This window comes from Microtus oregoni, unplaced genomic scaffold (genome assembly GCF_018167655.1).
Source record: "Microtus oregoni isolate MIOR12 unplaced genomic scaffold, Mior012 000002F_ref0000024, whole genome shotgun sequence".
In the NCBI taxonomy this organism is placed as follows: Eukaryota; Metazoa; Chordata; class Mammalia; order Rodentia; family Cricetidae; genus Microtus; species Microtus oregoni.
In genome coordinates, this window is record NW_024543061.1 from 81,698,916 (window position 1) to 81,720,301 (window position 21,386).

General features: G+C 39.4%; 1 protein-coding gene across 3 annotated transcripts in view; it reads right to left on the reverse strand.

The window, feature by feature from the left end:
• LOC121440255 (solute carrier organic anion transporter family member 1A5-like) overlaps positions 1–21,386 on the reverse strand; it is an 84,677-nt gene that overhangs the window by 7,724 nt on the left and 55,567 nt on the right. For all 3 annotated transcript variants that reach the window (XM_041641030.1, XM_041641012.1, XM_041641021.1), the window contains 7 exons: positions 21,157–21,263; positions 17,632–17,778; positions 13,803–13,901; positions 12,505–12,726; positions 4,093–4,257; positions 2,801–2,996; positions 1,318–1,483 (listed from right to left, as the gene is read on the reverse strand). In XM_041641030.1, the coding sequence (XP_041496964.1) occupies positions 1,318–1,483; positions 2,801–2,996; positions 4,093–4,257; positions 12,505–12,726; positions 13,803–13,901; positions 17,632–17,778; positions 21,157–21,263 (1,102 nt within the window). The remainder of the gene's footprint in view (positions 1–1,317; positions 1,484–2,800; positions 2,997–4,092; positions 4,258–12,504; positions 12,727–13,802; positions 13,902–17,631; positions 17,779–21,156; positions 21,264–21,386) is intronic.

Below are 21,386 nucleotides of genomic sequence, written 5' to 3' on the forward strand. Positions count from 1 at the left end.
CACATGAAAAAGTCAGGGGATAAATTATGGAACTAGATGCTCTTCTAGCATGCAGGATGTAGTTCTGATAGTAAGGTTTGATGGCAAATGCCTTTACCCACCAAGCCAACATTTTAGCTTGCACATAAAATTTTAAAAAGGAAATAAATACTGCTTTGTTTTGTTTTGACCCTAATACTAAATGCTAAAACAAAATGTGTTTCAGAAGGTTGATGGAGTAGTTAGGTGCTTACTAATAAAGTCATGTTCCAAGAAAAAGACTTTATTTAAAAATTAAGGTCAATTGTTTTTGAATTGTTCTGTTTCTGGGCCTAATTAAGAATCAAAATTTATATTTCAGTTTGATTATCAGCCAACTCTGTAAGTATTATAACATGTTTAAGGCAATAAAAATGATTAATTGTTTATCTGCTACACTATAATGATGGGTAACTACAGAGACAGCACAGTGTGTAAAGTCCTGCACAAGCATGAGGACCTGAGTTCAGATCCCCAAAGATGCATGTGTAGAGGAAGTGCCCCAAACACTGGTGCTCTGAAGAAGGGAGCAGGTGACTCCCTGGGGCTCACTTGCCAGGCAGCCTAACAGAATCAGCAAATTCCAAGCCAGAGAGAGCCTGGCTCAAAAGCACAAAGTGAATGGGCTCCAAATGCACATGCACCTGCACACACACACACACACACACACACACACACATACACACACACACACACACAACTGCAATCAATAAATGAATGAAAGAATCTCATGATATGGAAAGACAAGTTTTCTGCCTGCCTCAACCACCTAATTAGCTTGTGACTGACATGGGCTTCATGAGACCCTATCACAAAAAGCCAGGTTTTGTCCAGAGTATTTTAAAGTTTTAATTTTTATATTTATATGTATGCTTCTTTATCTGTATATATTAAAGCAGGTGCATGTGATACGTGAGGAAAGGAAAAGAGAGTGTCAGATTGCCAGGAGTTGGGAGTTCGGAGCTGCCCCAGATGGGAACCAAACAGGTCCACTGAACGAGCAGCAAGTGTTCTTAACAGCTAAGCCTATCCAAGGTATTTTAACTCCAATCATTTGAATAATGGTCTCGATTGTCTTTAAATTAAAAAAAGATTCTCAGACTCTGTCAAGGTTTTACATAATATCTAGGAATCGTAAGGTCAGGTATAAATATATGAAGGAAATTTAGTTATTCATAAAAATATATTAATCTAATTTAAGCATAGGCTAGTTTTTGCTTTTCATCAGATGTAGAATTAAATAGCATATGTTAATATACCACACAAAACATCAGCCCAGAACACGGAAAGCGTGTTTACCATGTTGATTCCTGTTCCAACAGACTTTTCGCAGCCTGCAAGGCAGGCTGACATGTACGATAGGCCGTTGTCTCCACACACTGGATCCCACGTTTTATTTAAGCAGCTACACCTTGTGTTGCAGTCAACAAGCACCTTATGATCCTCATACAAAGGCTGCTGAATTCTGAAATGATGTCAGATAATGTTAGGGATACTGAAAAGTTACCCAAGCACTTTATATTCTTCTCTTCTCTCTTTATCTCAGCAAGTGCACGTGCACGCGCGCGCAGACACACACACACACACACACACAGAGAGAGAGAGAGAGAGAGAGAGAGAGAGAGAGAGAGAGAGAGAGCAGACACACACACAGACAGAGAGACAGAGACAGAGAGAAACAGAAAGAGAAACATTTCATCTCCCCAGAACAGAAAGAGAAATCAATCACCCGAATATCAATCTTTGGTCTCTGTTCTATGTTTTTGGCACACAAGTTATCTGCTCCAGTGGCCACATAACTGCTTCTCAGTTGCTTCAGAAACAAACATTAAGTGCCTACCCTATAGGAAAGTACTGTGCTGTTAGAGCTAAAAATGAATATGTAATCTCTCATTGGTCTGCATGATGGGAAGTATTGAAAGAGGACTGGCTTGAACAAAATCTGCAATATAAATACTGTGTTCACCCCCAAAGCAGAGTGGTTGGAGTAACCAGACTTGCTTCTCTGAGATATACAGTGTCCAGCACTTACACTGCGATTGAAAGAGGATAATGTGGAAGTCTAGAGGCTGAATCTAAATCCTGTCACTCAAACACAGTGTAGAATCAGCATGACTGGAGATGGAGTCAAGACAGACAATTCTACTTTGGTGTTGTTAAAGCCATTTTCTGTAAACTCCCTAATTTCCTCTGAGTTTTAATTTCTACATGTACAAAGTGAAAAAGACAGTCCTGTCTTTTAAAAAAGATTCAAGGAAGATAATATAATTACTAACAATGTTATAATACAAAATCTAAGATTACAGAGTATACAAGAGATAACTATACCAGTGACATATATATATATTCATTAATTGACATACTGTGTATTAGACTCAATAGTACTAAATTTGAGCCCATTGTAGAAACCTATGAAGGCATGCTGCCCTGAAAAGTCAACTTTTAAAACTATCTGTTGATGGGAGTTTAAAATATATCAATAATTTATGCTACTAAGCTCTTGGTTATTTTTCTTTATTACACTTTAAAGCAGACTACACTATCACCATGGTGACCATGTATATGCACATAGAATCATCAACTGACTCACTGGTGGTCCCCAGACCTCTTTAATAGACTTGCAACTTATGTGGACCAATATAGGAATTATGAGTGGAAGAAAAATACAAGAAAGCCTAGACCACTGCTTATTGTAATAAACTGGTCTTGTCATACACAATCCTTGATGAAAATGGACTAGCCATTGTAAAAATATGGTGATCTTCATTAGGAAGATACATACCCTTCATAAGAGGTGGTTAAGCCGGCAACTGGGAAATTATCACAGGCCATCATGAAGTTAAAGAAAGATAGAAGGTACTCAGTCAGCGATAGGCAGAATGCTATGTAGGCAGCTTTCTTGACAGTAATCTTGAACTTCTTCATAATCAAGCCACCAATTAAATATCCGACACATATTGGAGGTAAATTATAAAGACCTATAGACATGAGTAAAATAGTATTTTTTAAAAGACAGCATAAAAATAAATGTTATCAATCTGCCTAACACATCTTACTTAAGAAACTATTTAGCTATAATATTCAGTGATCCTAACCCCTACAGGCTTATATATTAAATCAAAGGAGATTTTCAAATGTCCCATAATGTCACTTTAAAAGAGACTATTGCCATTTATTAAATCATTGCAGCAGATTGTATATATAAGTATCACACACATGTATATGATAAAAGATATTTCATGTATTTCTTCCACTCTGTCTTGGGAATTTGACTCAGCCCAGGGTGATTTAGCAGGTGACTGATAAGTCCCTGATTACCAAGTGCAGAGCATTTCTTGCATTGTTGGTGGTGTCCATTATTCTTTCTTTCTAATGTTCCTTCCCCAAATAAAAAAATCAAAGGAACAAAAGAAAAGAGAGGAGGAAATCCCAGGTAGGTTGCATTCATACAACATCATTCCCAAACTTGGAAGAATTTAGAGCATTGTTTGCAGTCATGTACCACTACATTTAATTTTATCCATCTGAAGGTAAGGACTGGGATTTGGATTTCCGCAGAATTCTGGATACCATCAGTCCATGATCAACAGTAATCAGGAGAAAAAAAAAACAGGAAAATCCCAAGTTGGGTAGGATCCCTGGTTTAGGGGAGTGTGGCTGCACAGAATCCACAGACCACCATGGGATCAAGTGGTTAAATTAGTAATAATGTGGAAGGCAAGAATTGAAGTCCAGAAGTAAAATCTGGGAGTAATACACAGAATCCTGAGAGCTAATTCTGTATTCCTCTTTGAATTAACATATTGTCTCTTGAAAATTGAATGATATGAGCATCCCCTAAGTTTTCCCTAACAATGATGATTTCCATTCTGATTGGAGAGAGAAGAGAGAGGATATTTCCGGCCTCTTCCTTTCCCTATCCTTTCTTAATTTGCCTGGAGACTAGAAAGAAGACATTTGCAAAAATAACCTAACAGATTTCAATTTCGTTGTAGCCTAGTTGCATTATCTGACTGCTTATCATGTCCTTGTAGGAGGGAGATGTGCTGCTGAAGAAATCATGAGACTTCATACCTATGAGAAAGACTATCTCTGCAGTTGATTTTCCATATTGCTGTTCCAGGTATTTAGGCATGAAGGTAAATGAATTGATAAATGCGTTGAACTGAAGCACACTTATAAGGATGAAAAGCATGTAAATTGGATTGCAGGAGAGGCTCTTCATGAATGGCAAGAAATCTGAAACAAGAGAGTGTCAAGACCATCAAGGTAACTTTGCTTTGAATGTTGTATCCAGTGTTCTCCTAAAATCATCTCACAAATTCTGTGCTGTATCACAAGGGCATTTGATAAATCTTTATCCCTTGGGTCTAAAGTTCTATATCAATTTTTAAGTTGCTTCTGAAAGTTAGTAACACAACTGGCTATGCAAGAATCAGAAAACTATAAGGAAATGGAATCATATCTATGGCCACACTCTTTCATTTCCTTTTCTTTCTTTTCCCTCTATTAATACCCTACGTTCACTATTGAATGACAAGTCTTTTCTCTCGATTCTACAAGGGACTATCATTGATGACATTTAAGGTCAAACACTGATACTATCAATCCTTTGTGCAAGAACAGATAAGCTCAAAAACCTAGGAAGTCTCCTAATCATGCTCTGGCTTCCCCATCCTCAGCATTCCTGCTGGACTTCACAACAGGATATGCATTAGAACTACCTGGTGATATCTTCAAACATCCCAATACAAGAGTCTCACTGTATGGAATGCATAACTCACTTAGTGTATGTCAAACACCATCCAACTTGCTTACCTAGAACTCCTCCCTGTTTATAAAGCTGAGAGTCAAGTTCATAGCCTGTCTCTAGTAAATGGACTGGATCTGATCAAAGATAATGAGCTTCACACTTAACAGTCTCTTTCCTTTTCCTATCTTCATGTTTCCTGTGTTGATTTTCTAATTTTATACTAGTCTTTATAAATCACCTAAAATTTTAGAAAGTGAAGTATTAAAAAGGAATGACTTAGAAGTAGAATCAGAGCAGTTTAATAAAAAAGTAAACTCTAGTGGCAAAATCATCTTTATGAATGAGAGGGTTTAATCAGAATTCCCAGGAGCTTTTGGAGTCTCTCATGTTTGTTGATATCCTCAACCTACTAATGGCATCTCCACAATTCATATTGATTGTCTACCTTGTGCCAAGTTCTTTCCCAGTTTTAAAAATCAGGTTGGCCGGGCTGACCATGCAATTGTGCATAATAATCAATATTAGTTGTTTTAGGAGAAACATTAAATGAGCATGATTCTCAGAATTTTCAAATCTCTGAATTGGCTCCCAGTGCCCCACCCAAGCCCATCCCCAACTTCCACCCCCCCCCCCTTGACTTCACCACGCTTCAGCCACCAACTGGGCAAAGACTCTCTTCTCTACCAGACACCATTCCAGCTGACAGAAGTCCAGTCCCCAACTCAGGCAGAGACACCCCCATCTCAACCACAGGTCACACTGACCAGAAGACAAGAGAGTAAACTGAAACCAAGCAATAAAACACCCATTCAACAAAGAACTTCAAAATCATCACTTAGACCCATAATTACCCAAACCTAGATGCCCAGCTGTCAGTATAAAAAATAAGAAAAAACAGCCAAGGAAATATATCACCAGAGGCCAGCTATCCTAATACAGCAAGCCTCAAATATTTCAGTGTAGCAGAAGCTCAGAAAAATGATGTTAAAAGCAAATTTATGAAGATGATTGAGGTCCTTAGGGGAAATAAATCCCTTAAGAAAATCAAAAAAAGAAAAAGAAAAGAAAATCAAAATTTAAAGGAAATGAGTAAGTCCCTTAAGGAAAGCTGGGAGTGGAGGAAAGAGTTAAAGAAAATGACCCATGGTGGAAGTAGAAACAATAAAGAAAACACAAACAGAGGGAGTTCTTGAAGTGAAAAATATAGGTAAGTGCCGTGGTCTGCAGGATTATGCAGTGAAATTTCCGCTGACACTTTAGAAGGCCAGCCCACCAGAAATATGCATTCTGATGGAGATAAGCTGAGACTCAAGGCCTTGAGAATAGCAGCTGTTCCTGCTGTTGATCCCCTGTGAAGCCAGAGCACTCCCCTCTACAATGGGACCATTCCAAAACCTCACCCCACTGAGACAGTGTGCCTGTTCTAATGGGAGCTTACCAAATGCAGCTGGACTGGGACTGAATGAGCGTGCGTTCAAACCGGACTCTCTGAATGGGGCTGACAAAGGGGGCTGACTGAGAAGCCATTGATAAAGGCACTGGGACTTGTTTCTACTGAATGTACTGGCTTTTTGGGACCCTAGTCTATTTGGATGCAAAACTTCCTAGGCCTGGATGGAGGGGGGAGGGCCTTGGACTTCCCACAGGGCAGGGTTCCCAGCCCTCTCTTAAGGAGGGAGGGGGAAGGAGGAGGGGGAGTGGGGGAGCGGGAGGGGAATGGGAGGAGGGGAGGAAGTGTAAATTTTTGAATGGAAAAAAATAGTCAGAAATAAAACTATCATTTGATCCAGCTGTTCCACAAAAATAAAAACCTCAGTAGTGAATTAATCAATTATTAGGCACAATTTCTCCCAAGTTCTTGTGTATTGGGTGATTTTTCCTCCCACTGTGGGACCCTGGTGTGAACGTACGCCACACAGTCATCTCCTGTGTTCTCATAGTCAAATCTCTGTTCCTTTTCCTGAAATAAACTTAGAATCCAGCTCCCCACAATCATCTCTTATGACAGGACATTTGGGCAAGAGAAAAGTCTTTAAAAAAAAATCATAATGGAACCTTCACATATAGGCCTTAGGATGAAATTATGGCTTGTCTGGGTCTACTGATTTCTAGCCCTAACAGATAAGAGCCAAATGTCCTGGATTCACCCTCAACTGATATAAGGAAGTACAACCCCAGTTAACCCCACTCTGACCTTAACAGGCTATTAACTCTATGCTTACTTTCACTTTGGTTTGTTGATACAAGATTTTAGTTTAGGAAATTGTTTGTGTTTTAACTCTGAGAGATAACAGGAAAAAGTTGTTGATCACTTGACCCACTCCAGAAAAAGTTAATCCTTTTCACACAGGTGCCCTGGGAACAAAATCATCCAATTGGCAGGGGCTGCTGGAAAGTGTCAGGGTCTGGATTTTGTGCTATATAACCATAGATCCCCTTTTGTTCTAACTACTTAGGACAAAAGATGTAATTCTTAGTCTAAGAATTTTATTTTGCCAGCTAATATTTGGCAAAAATGCTAACATGGATCCGGTGCCACACTTCTATTCCTGAAGTTTACGCCAGTTGCCATGGCTACCCTGATGCTGTTCCCACAGCTACTGTTCTGCAGAGCTGAGAGAGAACTGGGAGACAACATCACTGCATTTTCCCGTTTTACATTTATTGATTACAAACTTCTAGCTTAATTAGTCATACTTAGGAATGTAGTGTAGCTCACAAGCTCTCCTTTTCCCTTCTTAATATTTGAAGCTCATAATTGACCCTTTTACCTCTTAGACTCTCTGGGGCATTTTACAAGGTATGGCTCCCTAGAGCCATAAACTGACAGTTGCTGCTTTGTGCAGCTCTTTTCTGCTTTATGACCATGAAAAATTCAAGCCTTATAACCTTGATATTGCCAGAGAATTGCTGATTGTGTGTGTATATAATCTGGAAATTTTGCAGAATGGCAGAACAATAAAGAAGATAATTCAGAAAAGCACATGAGAGAGAGTTTGCCCTCAGGTAAAGTCCTTTTATGTGTTGTTGCATCCATTCTGAGCCTGAAGAGAGTTTTGGGGATGGATCCCAAGGTTCTTGTTAGGTAAGTAAACAGGAACTACAGATGCAAGCATCACCAATGGAACACAAGAGATGGAAGAGAGAACCTCAGGTATTGGAAATATGATAGAAAAAATAGATACATTGGTTAAAGAGCATAGTAATTCTTTAAAAAAAAAATCCCTGACACAAAACATCCAGGAAGTCTGGAATACTATGAAAGAACAAAACCTAAGAATAATGGGAATGGAAAAAGAAGAATCCCAGATCAAAGGCTCAGAAAATATTTTTAACAGAATCATAGAAGAAAATTTGCCTAACCTAAAAAAGGAAATGTGTAAAAGAACTTTACAGAACACCAAATAAGTTGGACCAGAAAAGAAAGTTGCCTCACCACATAATAATCAAAACATTAAACATACAGAACAAAGAAAGAATGTTAAAAGCTGAAAGGACAAAAGAGCAAGTAAAGAAACATATAAAGGCAGACTTATTAGAATTATACCTTACTTTTCAATGGAGACTCCAAAAGCCAGAAGGGTTGGAGAGATGTATTGTAGACTCAGAAACAACAGATTCCAGCCAAGACTATTTTACTCAGCAAAAGTTTAAATCACCATAGAAGGAGAAAACAAAATGGAGTCAACTTTAAACAATATTTATCCACAAATCCAGCTCTGCAGAAGGTACTAGAAGGGAAACTCCAACCCAAGAAGATTAACTACACCCATGAAAGCACAGGAAATAAATCACCTCACACAAGCAAAACCAAAAGAAGGGAAACACATGCATACCATGACCACCACCATCATCAACAACCTAATGGTCATTTGTCTTTGATATCTCTCAATATCAACAGACTCAACCCCTCAATAAAAAACACAGACTAACAGAATGATCCACCCTCTGTTGTATGCAAGAAACATGACTCAACATCAAAGATAGATATTACCTTAGTAAAGGGCTGGGAAAGATTTTTCAAGCACATAAACCTAAGAAACAAGCTGGTATAGCCATTAAAATATCTAGAAAAACAGGCTTCAAAGCAAAGTTAATCAAGATAGATGGGAAATGACACTTTATACTCCTCCAAAGGAAAAATCCACCAAGATGATCTTTCAATTCTCAACAACTATGCCCTAAATGCAAGGGCAACCAATATTTGTAAAAGAAACACTACTAAAGTTAAAATTACACATTGGCTATCACACATTGATGTTGGGAGACTTCAATACCCTATTCTAATCAAAAGAGAGGTCATTCAGACAAGAGATAAACAGAGACATACTGGCACTTAAAGATATTTATGAACCAAATAAATGTAATAGATACCTACAGAACATTTCACCCAAACAAATAATAAACCTTCTCAGCACTTCATAGAATTTTCTCTAAAGTTGATCACATATTCAGTCACCAAGGAAGTCTCAACAGATACAAGAAAGTTGAAATAACTCCAGCTTCCCTATAAAACCACCATGGATTAAAGCTGGATTTCAACAACAGAAATAAAAGAAATCCTATAAACTCATGGAAACTGAACAACTCTACTGAATGACTACTTACTGGGCCAAGGCAGAAAAAAAAAAAGAAATTAAAGGCTTCCTTGAGTCAATGAAAATGAGTGTACAACATACCCCAAACTTACAGGACACAATGGAAGTAGTAGTAAGAGGAAATTATATAGCATTAAGGGGCTGCAAAAAGAAATGGGTGAAATCTCATACTAGTAACTTAACAGCACACACAAAAGCTCTGAAAACAGAAGCAGCTTTATTCATAACAGATAAAAACTACAAACAGCCTAGATGTCTCTCAACCAAAGAATAGGTAAAGAAGATGCAGAACACTTACGCATTGGAATACTACTCACCTGTTTGAAAAAATGACATCATGAAATTTGAAGGAAAATGCATGAAACTAGAAAAAAATCATCCTGAGTGAGGTAATCCAGACTTAGAAAGACAAGCATGGCATGTAGTCACTTACAAGTAGATATTAGCTGTTAAATCAATTATAATCATGCTACAATCCACAGATGCAGAAAGGCTAAGTAACAAAGGACTCTAGTGGGGATAAGTGGACCTCTGTGGGAAGGGAAAATAGAATCAGTTTTGCAAGTAGACTCGGTGTGTTGGTGGAGGCTGCTTGTTCATTCCCAGCTACCCTGATCTGAAATAATCACACAAAAACTGTTATTTGCAATACTGTTTGGCCAATGCTTAAGCATATTTCTAGCTTCTTACATCTTAAATTAACCCATTTCTATTATTTTATACTTTACCATGACAAGGTTCCAGTATGTCTGTCTCCTGTGGCAGCTACATGGCTTCTTTTTATTTAGATAGAAAAGGGGAGGTGATGTGGGATTCCCCTCTGTATGCTATGATTATGTTTTATTGCCATTGGATAAAAAAAACTGATTTCAGCCAATTATTTAGAATATAGACAGTCTGGGAAAGATATAGAGAGAGAATCGGCAAAGTCAGGGAGAAGCGATGTAGCCACCACAGGAAACAGACGCCAGATACCAATAGACCACAACCACATGGTGATACACAGATTAATAGAAATGGGTTAAGTTAAGATGTAAGAGCTATCTAGAAATATGCATAAGCTTCTGTTAGGTTATTTTGGATCTGGGCAGCTAGAAATAGACAAGCATCCATCAACTACAAGGGTGAGTGGTAATAAGAACAGGAGGGGTCAGGTGAGAGGGGGTAATAGAGGGAGAGCACACGGGAGAAATGACTGGAATTGGATGCCATTTGGTTGGGTGATGTGGAAACAGAGTCCATTAGAAATTTTCAGAATTATAAGAAGGTGATTCTAGTGAAGACTCCTAGTAGAGGAGGATTCAGAGTATGAACCAGGTATCCTCTATAAACAGGCAAGACTTCCAGAGGTGGAACTCAGACAACCCAGCCACAGATCCTTCACCTTTCATCTATCCCACCTGAATGATGGGTTAAGACACTGGAACAGTACCTTTTAGAATCACCACCCAATGACTAATCTAATTTGAGATCCACATCACTAGTGGGAGCCTGTGCTCAATACAGCCTGGATGAATAGGAATAGGAAGCTGGATGCCTAAAGATTTATGATAGAAAAAATATCAACAAAAAGATTGCTAATGTTATTCTTATATACTCATAAATCTGTGCCTAGTCAAATCATCATCAAAGAGGCTTCCCACCATCAGCTGATGGGGGCAAACACAAAGCTCCCAAATGGAAGTCTCCATTGGGTCCTTCCCCCTTGGAGCTTGGGGAAGCTCGCTGAAGAGGGAGAGAAAGAAATGTAAGAGACAAAACGGCCAAGGACACCAGGAAAGCACAGCCCACAGGTTTCAGTTAAGTAGGGCTCATGGGAGCTCACAGTGATGGAAGCAGCAATCTCAGAGCGTGCGTGGATCTGCACTAGATCATCTGCATATATGTTATGGCTATTCACTTGGGATTTTTCTGTGGCTCCTAACTGTGGGAGTTCATGTGTCTATGACTCTGTTGTCTGCTCTCATGGATTGTTTCCTCCTGGGTTGTCTCGGGTAGCCTTGATGTGTAAGTTTGTGCCTACTCTCATTGTATCTTGTTATGCCATGTTTCGTGGCTATCCCAGGGAGGCCCGAGTTTTTTTCTGAAGGGAAACAGAGAACTTCTGGGAGAAGGGGGCACTAGAGGAAGGGAGGAAGGGAAAAGTGTGGTCAGGATATACAGAAGATAAAAACTTAAATTAGTTATGTTGATCTGGCAGACCACACAGTGGCACAAAAATAATCAGTATTAGTGCTCTCAGGAGAATCATTAATATGATCAAGATTCTGAGAATGTTCAAGGCTCTGAACTGGATGCCAGTGACTGGCTCTTCAGCTGTGGTCCATAGAGCTTATGGTAAATGTGCAGTTGTTCATTGCCCATTATAACATTAAATATGTTATGAGTAATGAAGGAAATAGCAATATTGACAATAAAAGGGCTCCCCACAGTAGTCTGCACCAGAACAGCCCAGAAACCCAAGAATATAATGTAATTAACCTCCTGCACTAACCCAGCTCTCTTGAGAATACTACACACACAGCTGGGAAATTAGTGCCAAGGTTCAGGTATGGGCAGTCTTGACCACTCAGCTTCTCACAGATACACCACTGTTCTGCACCAGAGGTTAATAACATTCCTGCTTGTTTTACAGCAGTCTGCTCCTTAGGTAACAGTTCTCATGTAAGCTATCACACACCTTCAAATACAGAAGATTATGCCACCTCTCAGGATTTCTCCTCCAGCCTTAACTTCAAAGATGCTCACAGTTAAACTGTCATTTTTCTTATCAAACTACACTGTTACCATAGCAGAGATATTTCTCTCACATTATGTTTAGACTGAATTTCTGATTATTCATGTCTTTTAACTGGAACTAATATTTTGTGTAAAATGGGCTTTTCAAAACAGAAGGGGAAATTGTATTTGCTCAATTGAGTGTCCAGATTGATGAATTTTCCATAAAGTCTAATCTAAGGTGTGCTGTTTACAAATTATGTGATTTGTTTCCAAGCAGTAACTTGGGAAGAAGTTTAAGGCATCTGAGTAGGGAACCTTAGTGACAAACCATCTTAACTCAGCACAGAAGACACATACTCCACCACCTGCAGACCCATCTAAACCAAATACAGGGGATAAGTTTTTCCTGTTTGCCTTTAGTGATTCCACGTTTTTCCTCCTTGGCTTTTTCTTGGTGTTTCTCTTCTTTGTCGCTTTTAGTCACATCTGCATTATCCTCTAATCCTTCCTTTGGGAGTGTTTTGGGAAAAAAGAAAAAGGGGATGCTGGTCAGGATATTCACTCCTGCACAGATCAAAAAGCCGACCCACCAAGCACCGACCCAGCGTGTATCAGTGGGAGTTATGGTCAGGTCATCTGTGGAAAAATACAAATATTTTGTTAGCTTGCATCATTCCTTCCTGGGTAAACTGTAGAAAATTATTAAAATCATAATCCATCTAAACACAAAATTCCATATCATGTTAAACCCATCACACCTTAGTTATTCCTCTTATTTGGGCCTTGAGCTTGTCATTATGCTTCCTAAATGCTGGGATTACAAGCATCTGCTACCCCCTGGGCGAATTCAGACCTATAGAAATAGTGTCTGAGGTTGATCAATTAAGTGAAGTTGAAATTAAGTAATCAGAAAAAGTTCTGAATTGCTACATGGAATAATAGCTAAAACTTTACTTTAAAAAGATAGAAAAATATGTGAAGCATATTTAAGATACCAGCATTAACCTGATATATTCATATCTCAAAACATCACAGTGGGTGAAGAAGTTGGGCTGGAGAAACAGTTCAGTGGCTAAGAGTTATTGCTGCTCTTGCAGAGGTCCTGAGTTCTATTCCTACCACCCACATGGGGACGCACTACTGCCTGTAACTCTGATTTCAGGTCATCTGAAGCCCTCTTCTGACCTCAGCAGGCACCCTCTCACATTGCATACAAACACACAGTCACACACACACACACACACACACACACACACACACACACAGTCATTACTGCTTATAGCTCTGATAACACATCACACTGTATTCAGTTCCTTTATGGTTTGTGAGTGCTTTAAAATATTAACTAATTTTTATTTAGCAATGTAGGTGTATATTTTCCAGCAGTAAATGAGTACTTCTGTCTGTCTTGTAAAACTTTACAAACTGGTGCTTGTCACAAAACAGATCTGTTCCATTAACTACAGCGACTGCTTCATTGAGAAAAACCTATGTAAGTAAATCTTCTGAGACCAAACATACGGCTGCAGGCTGGTAGGAGAATGGTGGACTTTTGTTCAGAAGGTGACATTTTATCCTTACCACATTTCTCTTAGGTCTGCAAGTAGTGATAATTTCTCTAACTGAAGATCAAAGGAGGCAGTGTGTAGCAATCTGGAACATTCTTTTGCATTCTAGCAAATGGACTGTATAAATAAAATGTATTGTGTTACCTATATTCACAGACCCAGTGTCTACATAAAGTTTTGCACAGAAGGATCCCAACATAAGTCCAATCAAAGGACCGATGATCATTCCTGTTTCTAAAATCCCTGGAAGTAAACAAAGACAGGAAGTTATATGACCACACTTAAATTTGCTTACACAAAAAAAGCCTTAAGATTGAATTGTTTCTAATATTAGATTTCTTTTCCTTCCTTTACACAGTTGGATAGCAAATCCAATAGTCTAAGCAAATGTTCTACATGTGAGCTACATTCTCCCACTACCTCAAATACTTTTATATTAAACATATAAAAATTAATCTTGGTCTATATCTTATACTTACATAGTTGTTACATGCACATATCTGTGATGCATGTACATGTACTGGTTTCTATAATATTAGGAAAGAAGCTCCCATTGTTTCAATATAGAATGTTTCCCAGAAGCTCATGTGTGACAGACTTGTTTCACAGAGGGCACCACTGAATTCTAATGGGACCCTACCGAAGCAGGGCATGGATTTGGGTCTTCAGGTCATCCGAAGTACAACCATCACCCCTATCCCTGCCAGAACCCATTGACTGAAGAGCTACACTTCAGGATCCCTATCACAGATTTTAAGAGTCTTCTTCAATGGCTTCCTCTTTAGACTGTTTCTATTCTTTTGGGGGAGGGGTAGTTCTAGGGAAAAGAGATTGTCACAGAAGTCTTCTATGTCTCTCATTCTCAACTGTGAGTCTGCAGCCATCAACACCAATGCAAAAGAAGCTTTCTTACCCTGTATAGTCTGTGGCAGCATGGATTGTGGTGATGTTTTGTTTGTGCTTTAACAAATAAAGCTTGCCTGAAGATCAGAGTAGAATTAGCCACATTAGTTAGCCATAGAGGCTTGGCAGTGATGGCACACACCCTTAATCACAGCACTTGGGAGGCAAAGGCAGGTGGATCTCTGTGAATTCAAGGCTACCCTGGGTTATACAAGATTGATCCAGTCTAAAAGAGAAAGAGATTCAAGCGGTTGTGGCTCACACCTTTAATCCCAGTGCTTGGGAGTCACATGTCTTTAATCCCGGCACTAGGGACTAGAGACAGAGGAATATGACTCAGCAGAGAGACAAATATAAAGAGAAGATAGGAACTCAAGGCATTCAGTCTGAGAATTTGTAGAAACAGGATACCCCATTTTGTTTGAGGATTTCATAGAGGTAGTACCTGGCTGTTCTGCTTCTCTGAGCTTTCAACTTTCACTCCTTAATATCTGACTCAGGTTTTTTTATTATTATTAAGACCAATTAGAGTTCACACAACGTGGATCATCAGCTTCCATATAGTTTATGGTGGTAGCACAGATCACAATCATAAACAACATAGCTCTCGGAAGAAGCATGGAACACAGACACCATCATGACCCTCAGTGGCAGCACAGGCCACAGACAGCAATATGACCAGAGGTAACATGAGCCAAGGACACCAACATGACTTCAGTAGGTAACACAGACCACAAACATCAACATGGCTAATAGCAGAAGCACAGACAATGGACATCACATGGCCTTGGGCAGCAACATGGATCACAGACACCATCATGCAGCCTCCTGCAGCAACAAGGCCCATCGATATCCACATGGCCTTTAGTGGTAATACAGGCCACAGGCATCCACAGGGACCCTGGCTACAGGAAAAACATGGAAAACATCATAGCCCTTGGTGGCAGGAGGGACCATAGACATCAACATGGCCACAGGTGGCAAGATGGACCATAGACATCAACATGACCTCCATGGGCAGCTTGGAACCTGAAGGTCTTTTAGGGAGTCCCAATCCAGAAAAAGAACCATTCTCCATCTTTGACATCCTGTCAATGTTCAGAGTCTGGGAGATCATACAGCTGGGCAGCATGTTGGGGGATATTACTTAGGAGATGTGTAAGGTTTCTATGATAACTTCAAGTAGTAATATCAAGAAAATGAACGTGGATATTTGTCAGAACTATTAAGAACCCTGTATAGGCTGAGAGGCTATAAGGAAGGAAACTGTATCATTAACTTCATAGAGAAGCAGGATGCAAAGCCCCAAGTAGTAAAAGAGAACAGAAGGAAAATAAAAAATCACTTGGTGAACATGGCTGAGAAGACATGATTAAAGCCATGTTTGGTGAAGCTTAAACTGAAAGATTATATATGAGAATACAACAAGAGAAAAACACTACAAAGCCAGGCAGATGGTTGAAGGATGTCCTTCAGTATATGTGTTGCTTTTATGAATAAAACTTTTCAGATTTGCCAGTGGCTTAGCAGAGTAAAACCAGGTGAAAAATCCAAACAGAGATATAGAGAGAGAGTAGGCAGAGTCAAGCAAACATCAGCCAACCACCAAGTAAACAAGACATACAGAAAATGAGGTAATGCCACAGCCATGTGGCTTTCCATAGACTAATAGAAATGGGTTAATTTAAGATGTAAGAGCTAGCTAGAAATATGCCTGAGCCGTTAACCAAACAGTATTGTAATTAATATAGTTTTGTGTGACTATTCAGGTCTGAGTGGCCAGGAAACAAAACCACAGACTCTGTTTACAGACGGCAAAGGCCCTTGTGCATTAAACCTGGCCCAAAGATTCCAGTTCAGTCCCCAGGCCAAATACTAAAAGCTGTCTTCTGATCACCATAATTTAATACAAATTGACATGCATACTTATGGGAAAAGAGAGAGAGAGAGAGAATGACAATAGTGGCATTTTAATCAATTGCATTTTAATAAATAAATCTTGCTTGAAGATTTAAGAGGAAAACAACACATTGGTCAGTTTTACAGATTAGGCAGTGGTAACATACACCTTTAATCCCAGTAGCCCTAGTTGGTCATAGAAACTGGGCAGTGTATGCCTTTAATTCCAGTGGTCCAAACCTTTAATCCCAGCCTTAGAGAGGATTATAAAATGAGAGGAGCCAGCTCTCAGTCTCTGTCTCATTCTGCGATTCCTGGAGGCAGGATCACCATTTTGGACTGAGGTTGAGATAAAAGCCAGTGATTGACTGCTTTGCTTTTGGGATCTTCAGGCTTAAACCCAATTTTAGTCTCTGAGTTTTTATTAATCATGTATCAGAGAGAGAGAGAGTTAAAAATGCAAAACTATATTTTAAAATACTACAGAGAGAAAATGGCCAATATTGAAGTCATAGTAAGTTATAGATGAAATAATGAGAACCTAAGAGCAAAGGAATAGATAAAAAAGATTGGATTTATGGGAGACTTTCCAGGAAATATTGGTGAATCTCTAGTGGTTTAAAGGTAGAGCAGCAGCATCACAGGAGTATCGGGTCCGCAGAATCAGATGGATCTCCAATAGTGAGAAGTAACTTGATTTAGTAGTTTGTCTAGAGTTATCATTTAATTCTCCCATTGAACAATCTTATGAACTCTGCTCATGGTTCTGGAAACCGCAAAGCATTCAGATCAATGATTGATCTCTACCCTCTCAGAACGGTTAATTTTCAAACTTACTGTGGCAGTTTAAAAGAAAATGGCTCCCAAAGGGAGTAGCACTATTAGAAAGTGTGGCCTTGTTGGAGTAGGTATGGTCTTGTTTGATAAAGTGTGTCACTGTGGAGGTGAGCTTTGAGGTCTCATATACACTTAAGATGCCCAGCAGGACAGTCTACTTCCCTGCATATCAACATGATATCAACATATATCAGCTCCTTTTCCAGCACCGTGTCTGCCCGCACACCAACATGATGATGATGGACTAAACCTCTGAAAATGTTTTTCTTTTAAAAGAGTTGTCATGTTCTTGGTGTCCCATCACAGCAATAGAAATCCTAACTAAGACACTTACCAATGTATAAAGGGGAGTTTTCAGATTTGGCAAAATCTTCAATGTAAGAAATACCCAAGGGCATGATGGGAGTTTCACCAATTCCACGGATAATATTTCCCACTACTACATATATCCACATTAATGATTTAATTTCCTTCACACACTCTGCATGAAAAAAAGATAAAATTAGCAAATATTTTGACAGTCAAGTGTTATTGACAATTAATTCAAAAATTTCTGTAAGCCTTTCTCAGGTGACAAGCCCAGGTGAGCAGTCAGTGACTTGCCTTACTTACTATGCTGTCTGAATCTGTAAGTCACCCCTACTACTTACTTTGGAAGAATACTTAGCAATAGAATATAAGTGCTATGCTGGAAACATTTCCCACTTGGGTGGAAAGATGACTCTACAGATAAATACCTCTTCCCAATTCCGTGTTTAGTGACAACACGTTGGTTGTGGGGATTTACACTAAAGAAATAGGAAAAGAGAAAGAATTGGGACTTTCCTTCACATCAGGGACTCAGTTTTCCACAAATCAATGGACCCAGTAGGTTCATGTGTGCACTGCCTCATTTCTCCACAGCTTTGAGGAAAGAAAACAAAGCATGCATGCGCATATGTCTCTGACAATTGTTGCTGTGCTGTCACAACTGATGGAAGTTGAATTACATTGTAGAAACTAAATATTTTAACTGAGTATTAATCATATTTTGAGAGTTTTTTTTTGATCTTTTGCTATCAATCAAATACTCCAATCAATCGAGTAGCAGATAATCAGTAGAATAACTCAAACTAGGCCAACTGGACTTGAAAAGCAAAAGGAGAAATCTTTGAAGGGTTTGCACACACCTTCCAAGTTTGTTCTAAGCTAAATGAACTTCCACTCCCTAGGGAAGCTTGGCATTGTGTTTTCAGGGAAGTGAAGGACAATGTACTCTGAGCTGCGGACAGGTCAGGGGCTGACTCATAAACGTCCTAAACACAACAGGGTCATGAGGTCTAACTCTTACTTACGTCTGATTAAAGTAAAATCAGTTTTCGTTTCTATATATTCAGATTCTTATCTTTGATAAGCATGATGATTCTGTCTACAGATCACAAGGAGACTCTCGACCCTTTTCTAAGGCAGAAGTGAAAGCATCAGACACTGGAAGACTCAAGTAATTTCCTGGTGCTCTGTACATGAGGAGATTTTTAACTTATCCACCAATATGCAAGGAGCACAAGGGGTGGATTTCCAAAGGTCAGTTCAGGAAGTGAGAACAGGTTAGCATGGAGGTCACTGCTTCATGGTGTTTGCTTAGATTTCTGTGGCTCAGAGCTTTAGAGATGGCTATTCTTTGACTCTCTTATTTTTTTCTACAGACTCTCTGAGAACAGTGACAATCTAAACATTGGAGACTGCTGAAAATTCTGTGGCATGGATCTAGCTTAAAATGGAGAATTTCTGGCCTGAGGTGATTGTGCTGACACAGTCCCAGACTGAATGTTGAGAAGATGTGTTGGGTCCTTTGGCATATGTGACTTTAAAAATAATTTTAAAGGTTTATGTAAATGTGTTTATGATCATATGTGCACCTTCTGTTTGTAGGTATCCAAGAGGGCTAGAAGAGGTCACCCAATTCTCCAGAATTGAATTGACAGGGATTGTATAAAACTGATGTTAGTGCTAGGAACCAATCAGGCTCTCTGTAAGAATGGTGTGGTACTCTGAACTGAAATATCCCCAAAAAGCTGTGGTATGAAAGATTTAGTCTCCGTTTGGTGGTGGTATTTGGGGAAGGTGGAGGAAAAATGTTACTGAAGATGAGTTTCAAGAGATTAAAGCCTCACCCTCTATCCCAGTTTGCATTCTCTGCCTTGTGCTTATAGTTGAGATACGAGCTTCTAATTTCTTGCTCCTGCTGTCATTCTCCCTGCCATGATTGATTCTCATCCCACTAGAACAGTGGTTCTCAACCTGTGGGTCATGACTCCTTTGAGGGTACAATGACCCTTTTATAGAAGTCACCTTAAACCATCTAAAAACATAGATAAATGCTATAATTTAAAACATTTGAAAAATTACAGTTATGAAGTAGCAATGAAAATAATTTATAGCTGGGATCCATAACAACACGAGGAATAGTACTAAAGAGTCCCAGCATTAGTAGGGGTGAGAACCAGTGCACTATAACCACAATCATCAATAAATTCTTCCTTGTATAAGTTCCCTTGGTCATGGTGCTCCATCAAAAACAAAGAAAAGCAACAAGGACATACAGTGAGTACTTTTACACAACATCTGACTCTGTCTCTGAGGCATATACAAAGACAGGTCACTATGGCTCTGACATAACCATCAGTGGACTAATCTGCTGATGGAGTCATGAGACTGGCACTATTGCGAAGTAATGAAAGGTAAGAGGTGACCCTAATTAGAGAAAGCTGTTCATTGGGGTGACATGTCCACAGAGACTATATCCCACCACTTCCTGCATTTTGTTTTCTGTTTCCCCCTTACACCAGGAAATGAAGAAGAGCATCAGCCAACACTCACGTCCATAAACATGGGGCAAAGTGATCATGGGCTGAAGCGTAAAACAATGAGTGAAAACAAACCTTTCCTCCTTTGAGATGTCTGAGATTTTGATCACAGTGATGGGAAAGTTACTAATACAGTATATGAAGGGCAGGAGCCAGGACCACAGTGCATGAGCCCATAGAAAGTAAGGGAACCACTATGTGGTTGAAATGTAATGTCTGTGTTAAAGAGGGAAAAGGAGACTGAAAGACAAACTCCCAGTTAACCCAAGAATTCTGAGCTGTGACATAGACACCTGCTTTCCCATGGCTTATCTGACACACAGCAATGACCGGAGGAAGCTTTTTTCTGGTTACATTTCCTATTTGCATCACTGTGATGGCTTGATTTTGTCAATGTTACACAAATCTATACATACCTGAGAAGAAGGAATCTCAGTTGGAGAACTGCCTTTATCAGACTGACCTGTGGAAATGTTTATGAGACATTTCCTTCTTTGATAATTGATGAAATATGGCAAACAGTACTGTGGGCAGTACCAGGCGTGGGAAGATTGGCCTAGGCTGTATAAGAGACATATCTGAGCAAGCCAGTATACAAAACTGACTCTCTCTCTCTCTCTCTCTCTCTCTCTCTCTCTTTCTCTCTCTCTCTCTCTCTCCAGGTTCCTGCCTTTGCTTCAATCACGGTGGGCTACAGTTAGTAAGGTAGACAAACACCTTTTAGTCCACGTTTTATTACAACAACAGAAAACCAAACTAGACCCATCATAGAGATCAAATCTTGTGTCTAAATACCACTTTAAAAAGCAGAGGAGTCTTAATAAGTATATTCAAGCTCAGGAGGCAGAGTGTTCTATGTTATTATAGACAACTCCCTTCCCTGAAGAGAGAAATATGGTTTGTTCACTTGTCTTAGGTGCCTACTAAATCCAGTGTCACATTCAAAGGCCTTCATTAAAATGTGTTCTGTGACCCTGTCCCTGAGCAGAAATCAATAGGAAGCACCAGTCCACCTGTTGGATCATGAGTTGGCATTAAGGTCTGACTTCTGTTTCCTGAACACAAGAAGCTGTTTGAGGACAAGTTGCTTGAAGATGAAATCGTTGTTTCATATTCATATCTGTGTGGATACAGGAAACATTCACCATGAGGACTTGAAGGCAATTATAGTATCTGCAGATCACTGACTCCTGCTTCCCTGAAAACACAGCATCCAGAGCCTGCAGAGACATGCTTCCACAGC